Raw genomic sequence first — 17982 nt, 5'->3', positions numbered from 1 at the left:
ATGAATGATTTTGCTAAATTGTACTTCTGTTACATTCTAATTGCGCACCGTACCTTATCTTGCCACTGGCTACATGCAGCATCAGGTACAGTATTGGTGAAGAGCCATTATCACTGGAAGCTGGGTAGGAACTCAGGGCTTTTGCCATCCCCCATTAGTTGCAGAAGTCACTCTCAGCTAACATTGTGGCTTCATTTGATGGAATACTGGCTCGGACACTTTACTGAAAGTGAAACCACTGTTCCTATTGATCAAGCCATCAGCTACTCATATCTTAACAGCCTCCTTTAAGGAACAGTCCCAAAATGTCTAAATTTTTGTTAGCACCTCCAGTTTTTTCACACACTGTGTCCGCAATACAGATTTTGTGGGTTTGTTGAGTTCAGTGTGTCTCCCGTGCTTATAGATGCTAGGTTTATGGAGACACAAGTCCACATTCACTGCATGTAAGAGTGCTTGTATTTTTGGAGGTGGATGGAATAGGCATTTGTGTTATGCTGAATTAAGATTCTGCTGATTTTATTTGATATTTTTCCAGCATACAGTAGGCATGCCATTATCTTATTCCCTTATTGTGTTCTATTTGCTGGGCTTGTACATCCTGCCTAATGGCACATCAGATTTGTGTCTTGCCATATCCTTTCCTCTTCAGTACTCCGTTAAGAAGGTTATGCTCCTTTGGTAGATTTTCTTTATCAGTTACTGTATGAAAGTAATATGCCCTTTCCCTGTGAGGGGTGATGATGGCAGCTGGAAGCTTGCAGGTACAAAGCATTGTGGGTAGCCTTCCTGTGCACACTGTTTCACACAGTACCATCCACTCTGCATTTGACCAGAATGTCTCCTAGAGATGGCCTCCTTACTCTTGCCTGATTTTTGGCAGTGGGTTGACGCTCTCTCTGCAGCTCAATCTGGCTGAACTGGGTGCAGTGCAAAAGCCAAACAAGTCTCATAGCAGGAGAAGTCTGGCAGCAGGAGAATAACAAAAGTTGCAAGATGAGGAACAATGGACCACAATCAATCTCACAGGAAAACAGACTGATGATACAGTGAAATCAGTTCTCCTGAAGAGACTCAGTTTTACACCAACAGGAACTGGTACATATCACTGGCACAGAACAAGTTATATCCATCCATCCCAGTGACAATGTGGAAGAAAATTGTGGAGAAATGTGCCGCATGCTCATCAAAGCCATTTCACCAAAGGCAATCACCCCAAAAGCAGGGGGAGGTACCATGTAAGAAGTGTGGAAAGGTTTTAAAATAATCAAGCAAATGTTATTGTACTTCTTTTGCTATCAAAGTACAATAACAGCAAATGCCCAGCAATCCAGCATGCAGTAAACTGGAATGAAACCCGACTAATAGTGTAAAAGGGAAGACTGCTGAGCTTTGACCGCATGTTGTTGCACTACCAAGGCTCCAATTTTCTTAAAGTACACTAATAAGACATCCCCATATAGCCTATTGTAAGAAACACAGGCACCCTTATATAAAGCCTGGTCAAACTTCTATTGGCAGTTTTAAGTCCCACCACCGGTGAATGTCAACTCAGTGTACAAGGCATGTTCAGAAAATAAGTGTACTAGATTTTTATATTTTCATTTAGAAAACTGTGTATTTGAAAAAATTACAAGATATTGTTGTTACACTTGTTGACTATTTTTCCACATAATCACCATCTCGTTCAGTGCATGTGGTGAGCCATGGCACAAGCTTTTTTGTGTCGTCCTTGAAGAACTCTCCCACCAGCTCCTCCTCCCACTTCAGAACATCTGTCTGTACCTGCTTGTTGGTTGAATATTTAATTTCACTCTTGTGTACCTTCAGGGAGATGAAAGGATGATAATCTGAAGGTGCCAAGTAAGGGGAACAGGGAACTACAGGAGAGGAAGAGGAGGTGGAGGAACTTCAAAACATACCAACCAAATGAATCCAAGAGTATCCCTGTGGCTAAGACAGTGTCAGGACAAGTGGTCATGCAACAAGCACACTCCTCTCATCAACATTCCCCCCCTTTTGTTTTGAATGCTCGTTTTGAGTTTTTTAGGATCTTACAGTTTTGTTGTGAGTTGATGGTCTCCTTCTGAGGCAAAAATTGTGTTTGGTCCCAAAAACTGAGGCCTTGACTTTTTTACCCAAAATTTTGGTTTTGATTTTTTGGCAGATGGAGAAGTGATGTGACACCACTGTGAAGACTGTCTTTTTGTCTCAAGCATGTAATGAGTCACCCACATTTCATCTCCATTCACTATGGGGCTAAGAAGATCCTCACCTTCCAATTCAAGTCACTCAAGAAACTTGCAGATGCTACTGAATTTTTCTTGTGCTACTCTGCCAGCTGTTTTGCAATTCATTTTGCACACAGTTTCTAGTATCCAAGAGTTTCTGTGAGTGTCTTGTGTAAGGAAGTTTGGAGAGTTGAGGAAACATCACAGAACTTTCATCCACTGTCTATCGGCGGTCTTCACAAACATTTTCATCGATTTTTTTGCACCAACTCATCAGTCAAAATGGAAAGTCTTCCACTCTTCTGTTCATCATGAACATTTGTTCTCCTTCCATTAAACTCCCTGCACCACTTAAATACACCCCTTTTGTTCATAACACCTTTGCTGTAAACCAATTAAGTTTGCAAAAAAATTTTGATATATGTTATTCCTTCCATGAGCAAATAAGTGGATCACAGCAAGTGACTTGCAGTTGGTGGAATTTCTTACCAACATTTTTCACATAACTGGATATTACAATGTTAGTTTACCTGCTACCATGTGACTGCAATGCTTGTTCTGGTCAGGCACTCCCCTCTACCACAAAATGTTGCTAATCCTCGAGAAACAAAAAACCGCAGCCCATTATGGTCACAGTACACTTACTTTCTGAAAATGCCCCATACTTCATTCAACAGCTACAATAACACCTTGTAACAAGGACCTTTATGGATGCTTCTGGCATGGGGTGCAAAAGACATTTACTTCTTTGACATGTTGATAACCCACTTTTTGTGTGACCACATGGGCATGAAAGGCTTCAGGATAGAAGTGTTGATATTTTTAACAAATATAGGGAATCTGATGTAGCAATATTTTAAAAAAAATCATTATCAGCTCTTGATATATTGAGAAAAAATATCAATATATCTCTGAAAAAATATCAACGTATTGGCCCACAAAAATATCAGTTTAACATTGTAAATATACTGCCAGTTTTAAAGCTGTATATTTAAGTATTGATTTATTATTAGATATTCCATACATCAACAAACTAGCAGCCTGCCTATCTCCCTTAGAGCAAGAATTGAAAGGAAAACTTTGCACATACACACTTGGCAATAACTACTTTACCAACAATGGTAACTGCATGTAAGTGGCACAATAAAAGGTGTCCAATGGGTCCATTGCTTGGTTTTGTCACATATCGGATTTGTCCAGAACACTTCATGTTGACTTCCATGCTTTTTTCCATTTCTGCCAACGCCAGTGACCTAGCAGCTGTAGTGTCAAAATTGCATGGTGAAGCTAACATTGCAGTTTCTATTGGTAGCACCAAGCGGCAGTTATGTCAACATTTCTCCTCACACATCTCCACCTGTCACAAAGATGAATCTTGTCATTCATATATTTCTTCATCATTTTCAGCAACTGATTTTGAAGAAATTGTTTTTGAATACAATGGGTCTGCTATTTCTTCACATCGAAAATCTTGTTATTCTATACAACCCCCCCTCCCCGACCCCAGTGAAATCAGACTTCTTCTTTTATGCCACATATACGTGCTCCACACAGTCAAAGACAAAGATTAGATGTGATGAAAGCTCAAAAAGTAGTAAGACTCCTTAATACAGTGAAAGTAAAATTAAGTTCTACTACAATTTTAAAAGAACAATTTCAAGTATATAAGGAAAATTGTGAAAAACATATAATGTAAAGTAAAAATATTGGCACTTGACATTGCCACTTCAGCATTGATATATCGAGGAAAAAGTATCGTAGATATATATCGATATTTTTGGGAAACATATCGATATATCAATATTTTATCAACAGCCCTACTTCAGGAGTTCATCAAACATTTGAATTCTCTGCACACTGGAGTCAAATTTCCTATGGAGGTGGAAGAGAATGGGAAACTCTCATTCTTTGACATCTTGGTCAAATGCACAACACATGGCAGTAAGGGATACAGTTCATATGAGACAACCACCCACACAGGCTTGTACTTGTATGCTTTCAGCTGCCATCATTCCTCGCATTGTGAGAGTGTGTTGCTTACTCTGGTCCATAGGCCTCATGTAACAACTGATGAGCCTACCAATGGGGTTGAAGAAGCCATATTGAAGAAGTACAGAGAGACAAATATCTTCAGGCTGAAGGCACATGCTCAGCAAACAGAACAAAACTATAAAAATACATCAGGAGCATAGAAGACACACAAAGCTTACAAGTTTGAGTTTTGCTGAGTCTCTATCATGTTGCAGTGTTTCACAGGGATTTTGTGGATCCCATATGCAAACACTGTGAATATTTGCATTTTCACTCATATTATTAATAGTAAGGCAGGAGAAACAGTTTGTCTTCCATCTTTCTTACCACATTGGCACTACATTCAGTACATTTTTCTTTGTCATTTACACCAAAAACCTAAACAAGTTCTAAGTAGTAGAGCTTGTATACAAAAGGAATCTAAAAACATGTGATACAGAAGTATTCCTAATTCTCTACTAGTCATATTGGTTGAATTTCTGTGATTAAGCACAAAATTTTCATCAGACCATCTCTTAACCTCACCTGACACATGTGGTCTGTCCACTTCATTCCTTGTAGATAGATTGTTGAAATTGCTTAAATCAGAGCCTTATTCTTTTCCTAGTTGCTGGGTCAGTGCTGAATCAGAGACAAAATTCTGTCTGATCTAAAGCTGCTGACTCATTTCTTCTAAACTCAAGGATGCAGGAAACCTTAAGCTACAGGTTAGCCATTGGTGTAGCAAAACAGCTTAAATCACTAAACAAAGGCACGACCCCTGGCCCAGATATTATACCAGTCAGATTCCTTTCAAAGTATATGGGTACTATAGCTCCATACACAACTGCTTGCTCATCAAAAGATCTCTACTTAAAGACTGGAAAGTTGCACAAGTCACACCAATAACCAAGAAAGGAAATAGGAGTAATCTGCTGAATTACAGACCCATATCACTAAAATCAATTTTGGGACATATGCTGTGTTCGAACATTGTGAATTACCTTGAAGAAAATGATTTGTGTGAAACAAAACTAGCTCTTTATCCTCATAAAGTAATGGGTGCTATCAATGCAGGATGTCAAACTGATTCCATGTTTTTAGATTTCCAGAAGGCTTTTGACATCGTTCCTCACAAGTGACTTCTAATCACCATGTGTGATATCATCTCAGTTATGCAGTTGGATTTGTAATTGCTGTCAGGAAGGTCACAGTCTGTAGTAATTGACTGAAGCCATCAAGTAAAATGGAAGTAATGTCTGGTATTCCTCTTCTGTTCCAGATCTATACCAATAACATAGGTGACAATCTGAGCAATCCCCTTAGATTGTTTGCCGATGATGCTCTCATTTACCCTCTTGTAAAGTTATCGGATGATCAAATCCAATTGCAAAATGACATAGACAAGATATCTGTATAGTATGAAAAGTGTCGATTGACTCTTAAGTAATGAAAACTGTGAAGTCATCCACATGAATACTAAAAGAAATTTGCTAACTGTAAACTGTATTAAATAATTAGTGATTAAAACTGTGAATAACTTACATTGGAATGATCACATAGATGATGTAGTTGGGAAAGATAACGAAAGACTGAAATTTATTGGCAGAACACTTAGAAAGTGCAACAGGTCTACTAAAGAGACTGCTTACACCAAGCTTGCCTGCCCTCTTCTGGAGTGCAGCTATGTAATGGGGGATCTGCATCAGATGGGACTGACAGAGGACATTGAAAAAGGCCAAAGAAGAGCAGATCATTTAGAATTATCATGAAATGGGAGGAAGACTGCCACAGATATGATACATAAATTGGGGATAACAATCATTAAAACAAGGGCACTTTTTCTCATTAAATTTCAGTTACCAACTATATTTTCCAACTGCAGAAATATTTTGTTGGTGCCCAACTACATAGGGAGGACTGACTGTCATAATAAAATAAGAGAAATCAGAGCTCATATGGAAAGATTTAAGTGCTCTTTTTTCCATATGCCATTAGAGAGTGGAATGGTAGTGAAATAGCTTGAAGGTGGTTCTGTGAACCCTCTTCCAAGCACTTAATTGTGAACTGCAGAGTAATCATGTCGATGTAGATGTAGACCTTACTGATAACTTGTCCAAACTGGCTCTACATTTGGATGAGAACACTAACATTCAGTTGCACAACTATCAGTGCTCTAGAAGTGGTAGCTAAAACATCAGATCCTCTTCATGTCAATGATTTGGAGATTATTCACGTTCAACTGATATTTCATGAAGTAAAAATTTAATAAATTGCTCCATATTTTTCAATAATGGTGTACATCTCTATTAATTATTAGTAAATTATTACTTTCTTGTGTGTCTTGTTTAAGTTGTTCTGCCTCTCTTCATGTGCCTGTTTCACTCTGCTCAAGTTGTTGTTCAGTGTATCCTAACTTCTTTCTGATAGTTTTTAACTCTCTGTTAATTGATGTTACTGATCCACACTAGTTGCTTATTCTCTACAACCTCCACCCTTTTGTCATGCACCTGCTTTCAGTTCAACTGTATTATTAAGAAAATGCTTTTAAAACCCAATTCATTCTTTAAATTAGACACACACACACACACACGTAAACAAACAATTGTTAAATTGGGTACAGTATCCCATATCAAGTAGTTTATTGAGTTTGGCCTTTAGATAATATCAAAATATGCCAGAATTATTAAATGTGAACTCTTTCTTAGTACAGCCCAACATCACAATGATTTTCTCTTAATCCTGACTCATTCTCAGAACCAGTTATATTTGTTCTGTGTTATGTATAACATGTTGACACTACATAAGAGCTGTAATTGTTGATGACGTAAATAACATTTGGAAGAAGAGTACATTTTGTTGTGTTAGGGAAGGAAAGTGGTGAAAGAAAAGTATTACCATTGTAGTTACCTGCAGAAACCTAATTCTTGTTTTCATATTAAATCCACTGAAGAGGAATGTGGACTTGAGGTACCTTATTCTGTCCATAAACTGGCAACAATACAGAGTTACTGTTGTTTCAGAGCTAAGAAAAGAAGAAGCCACAGTGGGAGCTGCATCAGAATGTGATTTAGTCATCCCAAAAGAATGCTTTGGAGATTTGGATATGAATTACATTGAGAGTTGCCACTTCAAAATAATTAAAAAGGGTGAACATGTAGTCTTGGAAGATATGAGTAAAAAAGGCACATTTATTGATGAATCAGCTGTTGGCAAAGGAAAGACAAAAGTATTGGCACACAATAGTAAAATTGCATTAATAGACAAGACAACAACAGGTGAATATTAAACAGCATATTAAACGTAGTTTTCCAAAACGACTAAAAAATTCAAATTTTCATATTAACTATAATACATCACTGCTCTTTTACATGTTTCAGTTCTTGTTTTTATGGACAAAAAGACTTGTGATATGTGTAATTATCCTCCAACCATTAAGGATAAATATGCAGTATCATATTTACTTGGATCTGGAGGATTTGGTAGTGTTCATGCAATATTTAACAAGGTATGTAACACCCAAATTTAAATAGTAACAGTTAAAGTATGTAACATGTATTCCAGGAGAAATAAAATGATAAAAGGAAATGAATGGGAGAAATAAAATATAAAAATAAACAAACAACTGAGAGGTTAAATACGACTGATAATGTGCAAATTTCAACTTTATTATCTTTTTCCTTCCCAGGAGCAATATCATTCAGGAAATAGAGGCCAAACCTCTGAGTCTATTTTGAGTGCTAGAAGGGGAATTTAAGTGTCAACACTGCAGTGTCATTATTTTCTTATTTGAAAATTGCAGAACCTGTTTTCACTCATGAATAACATTACAGAAATTTTCCTAATTTAATGAAACGCCCTCAGCCAACAATTATGTTTTAAAAGCATATTTTCTTGTGAGTAATTGTCATTTCATCTTTGCTGTTGATACCCTTTTACGTATGGGGTGGCTGTAATTAAACTTTTGCTACCTGAGCCAGTGTAGATTGAAAACTATTTACCTTAGGGCACCCAACTTTATAGGAATAATGTTCAGACTGCACCCTGCAGGATTTGCATTGTTAGTAGTGTTCATGTCATGACTTGCTATTAGCCACTGGTACTGGTGCAGTGATGTAGGGCTAAAGCACAAGCATCAGTGTGCATTGCAGTTGCCAACAGTCAGCATGGAAGTATCAGTGCAGTAAAGGAATATGGAAAGTCCTCTTCTACACAGGGGTTGAAGATCATGATTTGGAAATTTGAACTAGCTGGCGACTTAGGAATAGCGTCTGGGACAGGCCAACAGCCAAATGCACCACAAATTGTTGAAGAAGTTACTGTTGCCATAGCTGAGAATGCTGGATGCAGTGTGCAGTCTTTAAGCAGTGCACGAGCTGTGTCACGACAGCAGAACATTCTGTGGTCCACTGTTCAAAAAGTACTGTGAACAACTGCAAACTGGTGTCTCTAGTGCAGTTCCAGGCTGTCATGGATGTAGATGGCCATCACAGTGAGCAATGTTTGTAATCTGTAATGTAAACATGGTATGCAATTAACAAGTTTTACCCTCTAGCATTTGTAGATTTAGAGAAAGCTTTTGACAATGTTGACTGGAATACTCTCTTTCAAATTCTGAAGGTGGCAGGGGTAAAGTACAGGGAGCGAAAGGCTATTTACAATTTGTACAGAAACCAGATGGCAGTTATAAGAGTCGAGGGGCATGAAAGGGAAGCAGTGATTGGGAAAGGAGTGAGACAGGGTTGTAGCCTCTCCCCAATGTTATTCAATCTGTATATTGAGCAAGCAGTAAAGGAAACAAAAGAAAAATTCGGAGTAGGTATTAAAATTCATGGAGAAGAAGTAAAAACTTTGAGGTTCGCCGATGACATTGTAATTCTGTCAGAGACAGCAAAGGACTTGGAAGAGCAGTTGAACGGAATGGACAGTGTCTTGAAAGGAGGATATAAGATGAACATCAACAAAAGCAAAACGAGGATAATGGAATGTAGTCGAATTAAGTCGGGTGATGCTGAGGGAATTAGATTAGGAAATGAGACACTAAAAGTAGTAAAGGAGTTTTGCTATTTGGGGAGCAAAATAACTGATGATGGTCGAAGTAGAGAGGATATAAAATGTAGACTGGCAATGGCAAGGAAAGCGTTTCTCAAGAAGAGAAATTTGTTAACATCGAATATAGATTTAGGTGTCAGGAAGTCGTTTCTGAAAGTATTTGTATGGAGTGTAGCCATGTATGGAAGTGAGACATGGACGATAACTAGTTTGGACAAGAAGAGAATAGAAGCTTTCGAAATGTGGTGCTACAGAAGAATGCTGAAGATAAGGTGGGTAGATCACGTAACTAATGAGGAGGTATTGAATAGGATTGGGGAGAAGAGAAGTTTGTGGCACAACTTGACTAGAAGAAGGGATCGGTTGGTAGGACATGTTCTGAGGCATCGAGGGATCACAAATTTAGCATTGGAGGGCAGCGTGGAGGGTAAAAATCGTAGAGGGAGACCAAGAGATCAATACACTAAGCAGATTCAGAAGGATGTAGGTTGCAGTAGGTACTGGGAGATGAAGAAGCTTGCACAGGATAGAGTAGCATGGAGAGCTGCATCAAACCAGTCTCAGGACTGAAGACCACAACAACAACAACAACAACCCTCTCATATTACTTTCAATGATTTATTTGTTATTTCTCTATTGCATGTCCTTACAAATGTTTCCACAAAGTTTCATTGTCCTACAGTCATGCATTTTTCATGGTGGCCTCTTAAGTAGCAAAAGTTTAATTATAACAGTGCTGTACATGCTTTGATGTATGTTAATTTGCAAGCTAATTTGTAGACAAAAATAATACATATAACATTCCCGTTTTCAGAAAAGCCACAAGGGATATGCCATGAAAGCAATCACTCTCCATCCTGGTGAAGAAAAGTATGCCAAATGGGAGGCAAAAATTCTCAGAGGGTTGAAACATGTAAGTATGTAATTTTACTGAAAATCAGATACAGAGTCTTCAAGCAGTTTGAAATGGCACGATATGCCACTTATGTCCATCAAACTGTCATTGAAGATATTCAACAAAGACTGACCATTATTTTCTGTTGTGTCTGATAGCATTGATAAACAGAATAATTATCTTACATTCCTGGTTAATTGGTTGATTCTTTATTTTTTCCACAGATAAGTTAAGTACAGAATTGTTCAGTTGATTCGGGATAAGTTAACTGCAGTACAACAAAAATTATGATATACTGCTGTTTACAGAAAATACAAACATTACTGGTTGTCAAATTACAATAAACAGAAGTGAAAACAAACATAGTGATTCATCTGAAATTATGACACACCCATACTTAATAGTTAATTTAAGTTACACAAAGACACATTGAATAGATTGACTTAGAACTTCATATCTAGAAATTCCTTAGCAGAATATAAGCAGTGCTACAATAATATTCATTGCAATTTGACTATCATTTGTATTGTTAATGTGATTGATTTGATTAATCTCTACATTTCAATTCCCATGCATTTTACATATTGTCATACAATTTTGTATTGCGGGTATGATAATGTGACTTTTGTTTCTTGTGCCATAGTAGTGGCAACTGAGGTTTTTATTTATGTGGTGACTCCAAATGCTTCATTGTGAAACAAGTCAATGTATTTATATATATTGTTGAAGACTATAGTGCAAGCATGCATAATCAAACAGCACGTGATTCAAGTGCATCGATGGCTGGCCTAGAAAGGACACCTCACAACCTGGACAGATGGTGCAGCAAATGCTGTGCCATGTGCACAACAGCCCAATATAAGCCCAGCATGCTGGGCCCTCGGCCTCACTTGTGTTTACTTATTGTACGCTCACCTGTGAGACTGTATATTGACGTGTTCTATAGTTATGAGACTTTGTCCCATTCTATACTTCATTCATTGTTATTGTGAATCTCTTCATGTGGAAGCAGAATAAAACTTGGTTTGTGTCCATACAGTGTTAAAAGATACTTGGCATTGAGTGCAGTATTCTACTCAAGTGTTCCAAATGTTTTGTTTTTCGGTTTGATAAACAGCTAACATGTCAGTGGAAGAAATTCTTCAATCTCTTGTTGAACAATAATGAGCTCTCACTGACCAGCAGCAGGCTCTCTCTGTGGCACTGAACAATTTGGCAGTCTTGTTGACATGTCAGGTTCAACTGCCACAGACACAACCCCCATTGTTTCCTCTGTATGATGATTCCATCAATGATTGGGATGCATATTAAAAACACTTTTGATAACATTTTCAAACTTTTAGAGTCGCCAGTTCCAGCTTGTGTAAGACTTTACTTTTGTCATGGATATATCTTCATGTTTATCACCTTTTATGTCAGCTAATTCCTCTTTAGGAACCTGCCAGTCTCTCTTTTGATGAAATGCGTCAGTTGCTCTCTAACTGTCATTATATGCTTAGCCATCATTGCCACTTTGCTATTGAGGCCTATCAGGACTCATATGCTGATTCAGTGGTTCATGATGCTATAATATGCTTGGCCTCTCATGGGGAAGTTCATGAATGTGCTTCACAACATGAAAGTCCCTCTCTCACGGATGTTCTGAACATTGCTCTGTCTTTTGAAGTATCTAGGATGGTAGGAAATCAGATAGAAACATGGTGTACAGTAGCTGCCTTTGCTTCCTCTCCTCCTCGGCCACTGTTGGTTAGCTCACATGGGTAAGACGATGTCGCAGCTGTGTAACTGCAATCTCTATGCTGCATGGGGTAGCACTGACTTAAGCAGCAGCAGCAATCAGCATCACAGTAGTGGCCACATGCTCCTCTTCCATCTTACCCTTATTGTATTGTTTAATATGAGCGGGTTGCATGCCAAAAGTGTTGGGCGATATGAAACCGTTGGGGGGGTGGGGGGACGTATTGTGCCTGTGTGCAGCTGTCAATCTCCTTCAGCAGACACAAACATGGATGTGAACAGTGTTTCCCAAGTGATGGTAGCCCTAACAAATTCTACATGTCATGGCATTGCCCCCGGTCTCTCATTGGTCGTTGAGTTACAACAAATAACAAATACCTATACTGGGACAGTTTTATACTTCCATGGCATACAGAGCAGTTGTTTAGCCTTTGAACTTTCTAGTGGTGGATGATGGCAACACTGAAATCTTATTTTGGTTAGATACCTTCAAAATTTTTGCATTTTCAGTTTCTGACAAAGTGCATCTGGCACCAGATCAAGTTCCATATCAACAATTAGATGCACTCTGCTCATTATATTCCTCCCTGTTTTTGGAAGGTCTAGGGTGTGCTACCAATTTCAAGACCTAGGTCGTAATGGAACCAATAGCAGGCCAACTGTTTTTTGTGTCCATGCAGTACCAGTAGCTTTATGGGGACATATCAGATTGGAACTGGATCACCTTATCTCTTTGAGTGGTGTCACACCTGTCTCCTTGCGTGAATGGTCTGCTCCATTGGAAACTGTCAAAAAAAACCAACAACCACCATCAGCTCTGTGGTGATTTTAAAGTGTCTCTAGATTTACAATCTATGAGGGCTATCCACAAAGTACATTACGTTTTCGTTTGTGTCTGTAAGGGGTGGGGCTAGCATGGCCATCTTGGTGTCATGGCATTCCGCTGCTCAGTTGGTATCCTGCTGTGCTAGTGAGAGGTTTGTGCTGTACTCCATTAAGTTACTGTGACAGTTTGAAATGTCAGCATTAATTGAAAATGCTGCGAAGTGTGAAATGCGTGCTGTACTAAGGTTTATGTCTGCAAAAAACTGTACACCGATAGAAATCTATCAGCAGCTTTGTGAAGTGTATGGGGACAACATAATCACTGAAGGTGGAGTGCGTCAATGGGTCATAAAATTTAAAAATGGCCGAACTAACGTTCACGACGAAGAGTGAAGTGGAAGACCCAGCATAGTGACTGCCGAACTTGTCGAAAAAGTCGATGCCATGGTCCATGAAAACCGTAATTTCACAGTAATGGAACTCTCTATGAGTTTTCCACAAATTTCATGAAGTTTGTTGCACGAAATCATTACCGAAAAGCTTGGTTACCACAAGTTTTGTGCAAGATGGATACCAAGAATCTTGACAGAGATTCACAAAAATCAGCGAATGGCTGCAGCGTTAACGTTTCTGGACGCTTATGAGAAAGATGGTGACTCATTACTCAATCGCATCATTACTGGTGACGAAACATGGGTTAAGCATGTGAACTGCAAGACAAAATTGCAGTGAATGCAGTGGGGGCACACAAATTCCCCCCAAAAACCCAAGAAATGCATACAGACAATGTCGGCAGGGAAGGTGATGGCGACTGTCTTTTGGGACAGAAAAGGTGTGATTTTTGTGGATTTCCTGGAAAGAGGCACTACAATAAACTCTCAAAGGTATTGCCAAACTCTGCACAACCTCAGAAGAGCAATACAAAACAAGTACAGGGGAAAGTTGGGCTCAAAGATCTTGCTGATTCACGACAATGCCCGGGCCCACACGGCAAATGCCACTCGTGAAGTTCTCGAATCTTTTAAGTGGGAGTTGTTTCCTCATCCGCCGTACAGTCCCGACCTGGCACCGAGCGACTTCCACTTATTCCCAGCAATGAAGAAGTGATTGGCTATGCAGCGTTTTGATGACGATGCACAGCTTCAAGAAGAGGTAACCACGTGGTTGAAGGCGCAGGCGGCCGAATTTTACGACGAAGGAATTTCCAAGCTCGTCCATTGCTACGATAAGTGCCTTAATTTGAATGGCGACTATGTAGAAAAGTAGTATTTAAGTGTGGCTTTCATCTGTATATAATAAAAAAAAATTCCAATACTTTATTTATTTTTAATTCCAAAACATAATGTACTTTGTGGATAGCCCTCGTATTTTGACACCTAACCCTTACCCCATCCAGATGAACTCTTAGCACGGCTTTCCAGGGGCCAATATTTTTCCACAGTAGACTTGTCAGAAGCATACTTATGATTGTCTCTGGATGATGATTCCAAACATGTCCTTGTTGTGAATACCTCCTTTGGGTTATATCAATACCAGCACCTGCCATTCAGTGTGGTTAGTGCCCCTGCCATTTTCCAATGATTTTTGGAGCAACTCACATCCTCTGTGCCAGGGTGCATTAACTAATTGGATGATATTGTGGTCTCAGGTTCCTCAACAGATGAACATTTGCAGAAGCTTAGTGTCTTGCTCATGGTGCTACAGGCTGCCAATTTGAAATCTAACTTGGACAAATCATAATTTTTTCAGCCTTCTATCATCTGTCAGTTTTGAAGTTTTGCATGCTTGCACCAGGCATTTGCACCAGCATGTTGAGGCTGTTACAGCTTTGTTGCATCCTACCATTGTCAAAGAGTTGCAAGCCCTTCTCAGGAAGAATGAATACTACAATAAATTTACTCCTGGTACAGCCACATTAGCCTTGCCACTTCATGCTCTCTTATGTCAAGATGTTTGTTTTCACTGGCCACTCACCTGTGAGTATGCTTCACCCTATGACAGTCAAAATTACAGTTGGCATCTTGCTTAGTCATCTCCCAACCAGGCTAACATCTTGTTCTGGCCACAGACACCTCCCAGTATGGCCTCGGAGCTGTCACCATGCACAAATATGCAAATTGTTCCGAAGGCCAAATTGTGTATGCTCCAAAACTGAATCAGGCCCAGCAGTGCTACTCGCAGATAGAAACAGAAGCCCTTGCTACTTTGTATGCCCTCATAAATTTCATGTTTTCCTAAACAGTTCTATGTTTCATTTTATTTTTGATCATAAACCTCTGGTTTAACTCTTCAGGCTTTCCCGGCGATCTAATGACATCTTGGGTTGTCGGATATTCTGCCGGATATCAGCGTCGTACTTGCATGATATTTCGGTCACGTAGCTCGAGACCTTCATCAGGTGCGACCTGAGACTCGTCCAGGGTTGTGATCTCATCCCCATTGTGGTGGGATGTCACGCACCTTCTCCTCCTGGACCATTGGGGCGTTTCTCATACAAAATTGCTGGCCCACCACTACATGTTTTGAACAGCCCCTGGGAGCAATTCATGCTGATTTTTCTGGGTCTGTTGCTTGACTCTTTTTAGCTTGTATTAGTTGATACTTCCTCAAAATTTCCACATGTTGTTCACTGCCTGTCCACATCCACAGTAGCTATGATCACTGCCCTATCTAAGATTTTTTCCTTAGAAGTATTACCATATATGCTTGTGGCAGACAACAGCCCACAGTTTGTCTCAAGATTTTGAAGATTTTTGTAGAAAGAGTGGAATCTGGAATGGTACGGCTTCTTCCTTTCATCCCCAGTCCAACGGCAAGGCAGAGTGTCTGGTCTATACATTAAAAACACAGTTGAAAAAATACGTCTCTCATTCTTCTCCTAAGGAAGCCCTCAGTAGGTTCTTTAGTTCACGTAGGTTCACTCCAGTTGGCGTCCATAAACCAGCAGAGCTGCTACACAGCCACCAGACCCATGTGATGCTTTATGTGCTCTGCTCAACTCCTAGCCATGCCCAACACCTGTCTTGCAGTGTTTCCATCCTGGCTCCACTGTCTGGACCTGCAGGTCTGGCCACACCCTAAATGGATACCAGTGGTCATCCGTCACTGTCAAGCCCACCACCTCTACATTGTGACCATCTCCGATGGCTTGGTGTCATAACACTATGACCAGATCCATTCATGCATGACTGACCATGCACCAGAGAGCCATGCACCAGCCCCTGTGATGCGGTCCATGCCTCCTCAGCTCATGCACCATCTACACTCTGGGTGCTGCTGCCACAGGGTAGAGTAGCCTGCAGCAGGCTGCCTCCATCTCCACAGTCCCTGCTGCTGCTGTTTCCATCTTCTCTGCTGGCTCCATCACCGAGTGCCTGCCCAGATGTGGACATGGATACAGCACCATTATAACAATTACTCCTTTATGGCTTCTCGCAGGGCAGTCGGCACTCTGCATGTTCCTGCCTTTGCCATTTCAGACAATATTCTCCTGTGCCAGCATGACACCTGCTCCAGCAGTCATCACTTGCCAATTAGCACATGGACATCTTCACAGTGAAGACCTTTCCCCAAGTGGGAAGGAGTGTTGTAACCCTAAAATGTGAGTGCACATAATCAAACAGCATGTGATACAAGAGTCTCCATGGTCAGCCTAGGGAGGCCACCTCACAGCACAGCACAGCAAGCACTGTGCCATGTACACAACAGTCCAATTTAAACTTGCACACTGAGCCCTTGGCCTCACTTATGTTTATTCACTTATTGTATGCTGGCTTATGAGACTGTATATGATGTGTTCTATAGTTATGAGATTTTGTATGGTTCTGTACTTCATTCAGTGTTATTGCGAATCCCTTCATGTGGAAGCAGAATAAAAATTGGTTAGTGTTACTTCCAATATTGCAATTGTACAGTGTTACAAGATATAGGGATGCTATGGGCAGGATTTTAAACTTTGAAAAGTGATCCATATGTGTTATGTTTATTTTTAAATGAGATTACTCTCACTGTCTGCTTCTGTAATTTAAAAATATTATGAGTAGCTATTTCCACAGAAATGAAACCATAGCTCATAACAGACTCAATTAAGGCATGGTATATAACTCTGAAGTGTCAGCATGGCTGTACCTGTTTCTGATAACAGTGAGAAAAAGTTTTTGCTAAGATTTTTTAGCAGTGTGTCTGTATATAATTTTTGTCTTAACGTATCACTGACATGTAGGTCAAGAAATTTTGTTTCCTGTACTGTGCTAATTTTAGTTTCATCAATATCTGGACTAGATGGAGGATTTTTGTTTGTTTGTTGATTGCTTTTTGTGTGTTTATCAGAAAACTGGTTGCTCCAACTATGACTGTAAGTGGAGAATATGTTCCTGGACCATTTCTTTGTGTGTGTGCTCATCACTTGTTATTGTTATATTGTATCACCTGCATACAAAAATAAACTAAGTTTGGGTATACGTTCTGGAAGGTCATTTATGAACAATGTAAAGTGGTCAGGGCCCAAAGCAGAGCCCAGCAGGACACATAGGTTTTACTGAGGGAACACCAATTTCTCTTCAATCTCAAATACCATAACAGTTTCCACATCTGTTTATTCTTATAATACTCTGAAATGCTAAGAATAGTCTAGGCTAGTCTGAAAACTGAAAATAGACCTGCAATACTTTAAAAAAATGAGACCAAATTACTGGCCATCACTTTTCCTCAAGTATCTAGTACTGCCACGAGACACATACAAAAGTACAAAAAGCTATCCTAGATTTTAACCATGGTGTGTAGTCACATTAATGTGACAACCTGTCAGAAGCCTGAATAACCACCTTTTGCAGTGCAGACATGTAGGAAGAGAGTCATTGAGGTTCTAGAAGGTGGGATGTGGAGCCTTGCAAACTCTAGTGGCCAGGTTTCGTGGTTGAGGGTCCATGGCACAAACTACATGATCAAGGTGGTCCCACAGATTCTTGATTGGGTTTAAATCTGGAAGTTTGGGGGCCAGGGAAGTATTGTAAACTCATCCAGGTGCACAGCAAGCAGTGTGCCATGTTGCATTGTCCTGTTGGTAGATGACATCATGCTGAGGAAAAACAAGCTACATGTAGGGTGGAAAATGTCCCTAAGGATAGATGCGTACTTGTCTTGATCCATTGTGCCTTCCAGAATTGTGAGATCACTCAGGGAATATCATGAAAACAGTCCCTAGTCAATACTGCTCCCTCACAGTTTGCTTTC

At 39.8% G+C, this 17982-nt stretch overlaps 1 protein-coding gene across 3 annotated transcripts in view; it reads left to right on the top strand.

Annotated features, from left to right (window-relative positions):
- LOC126188214 (ovarian-specific serine/threonine-protein kinase Lok-like) overlaps window positions 1-17982 on the top strand; it is a 221526-nt gene that overhangs the window by 155736 nt on the left and 47808 nt on the right. For all 3 annotated transcript variants that reach the window (XM_049929766.1, XM_049929765.1, XM_049929767.1), the window contains exons 2-4: window positions 7265-7519; window positions 7622-7749; window positions 10108-10206. In XM_049929766.1, coding sequence (XP_049785723.1) covers window positions 7265-7519; window positions 7622-7749; window positions 10108-10206 — 482 coding nt within the window. The remainder of the gene's footprint in view (window positions 1-7264; window positions 7520-7621; window positions 7750-10107; window positions 10207-17982) is intronic.

The sequence above is a fragment of the Schistocerca cancellata genome, chromosome 5 (genome assembly GCF_023864275.1).
Source record: "Schistocerca cancellata isolate TAMUIC-IGC-003103 chromosome 5, iqSchCanc2.1, whole genome shotgun sequence".
Taxonomy (NCBI): domain Eukaryota; kingdom Metazoa; phylum Arthropoda; class Insecta; order Orthoptera; family Acrididae; genus Schistocerca; species Schistocerca cancellata.
Note: the sequence above shows the minus strand (reverse complement) of the source record. Positions and strands in the feature narration are given on the sequence as shown.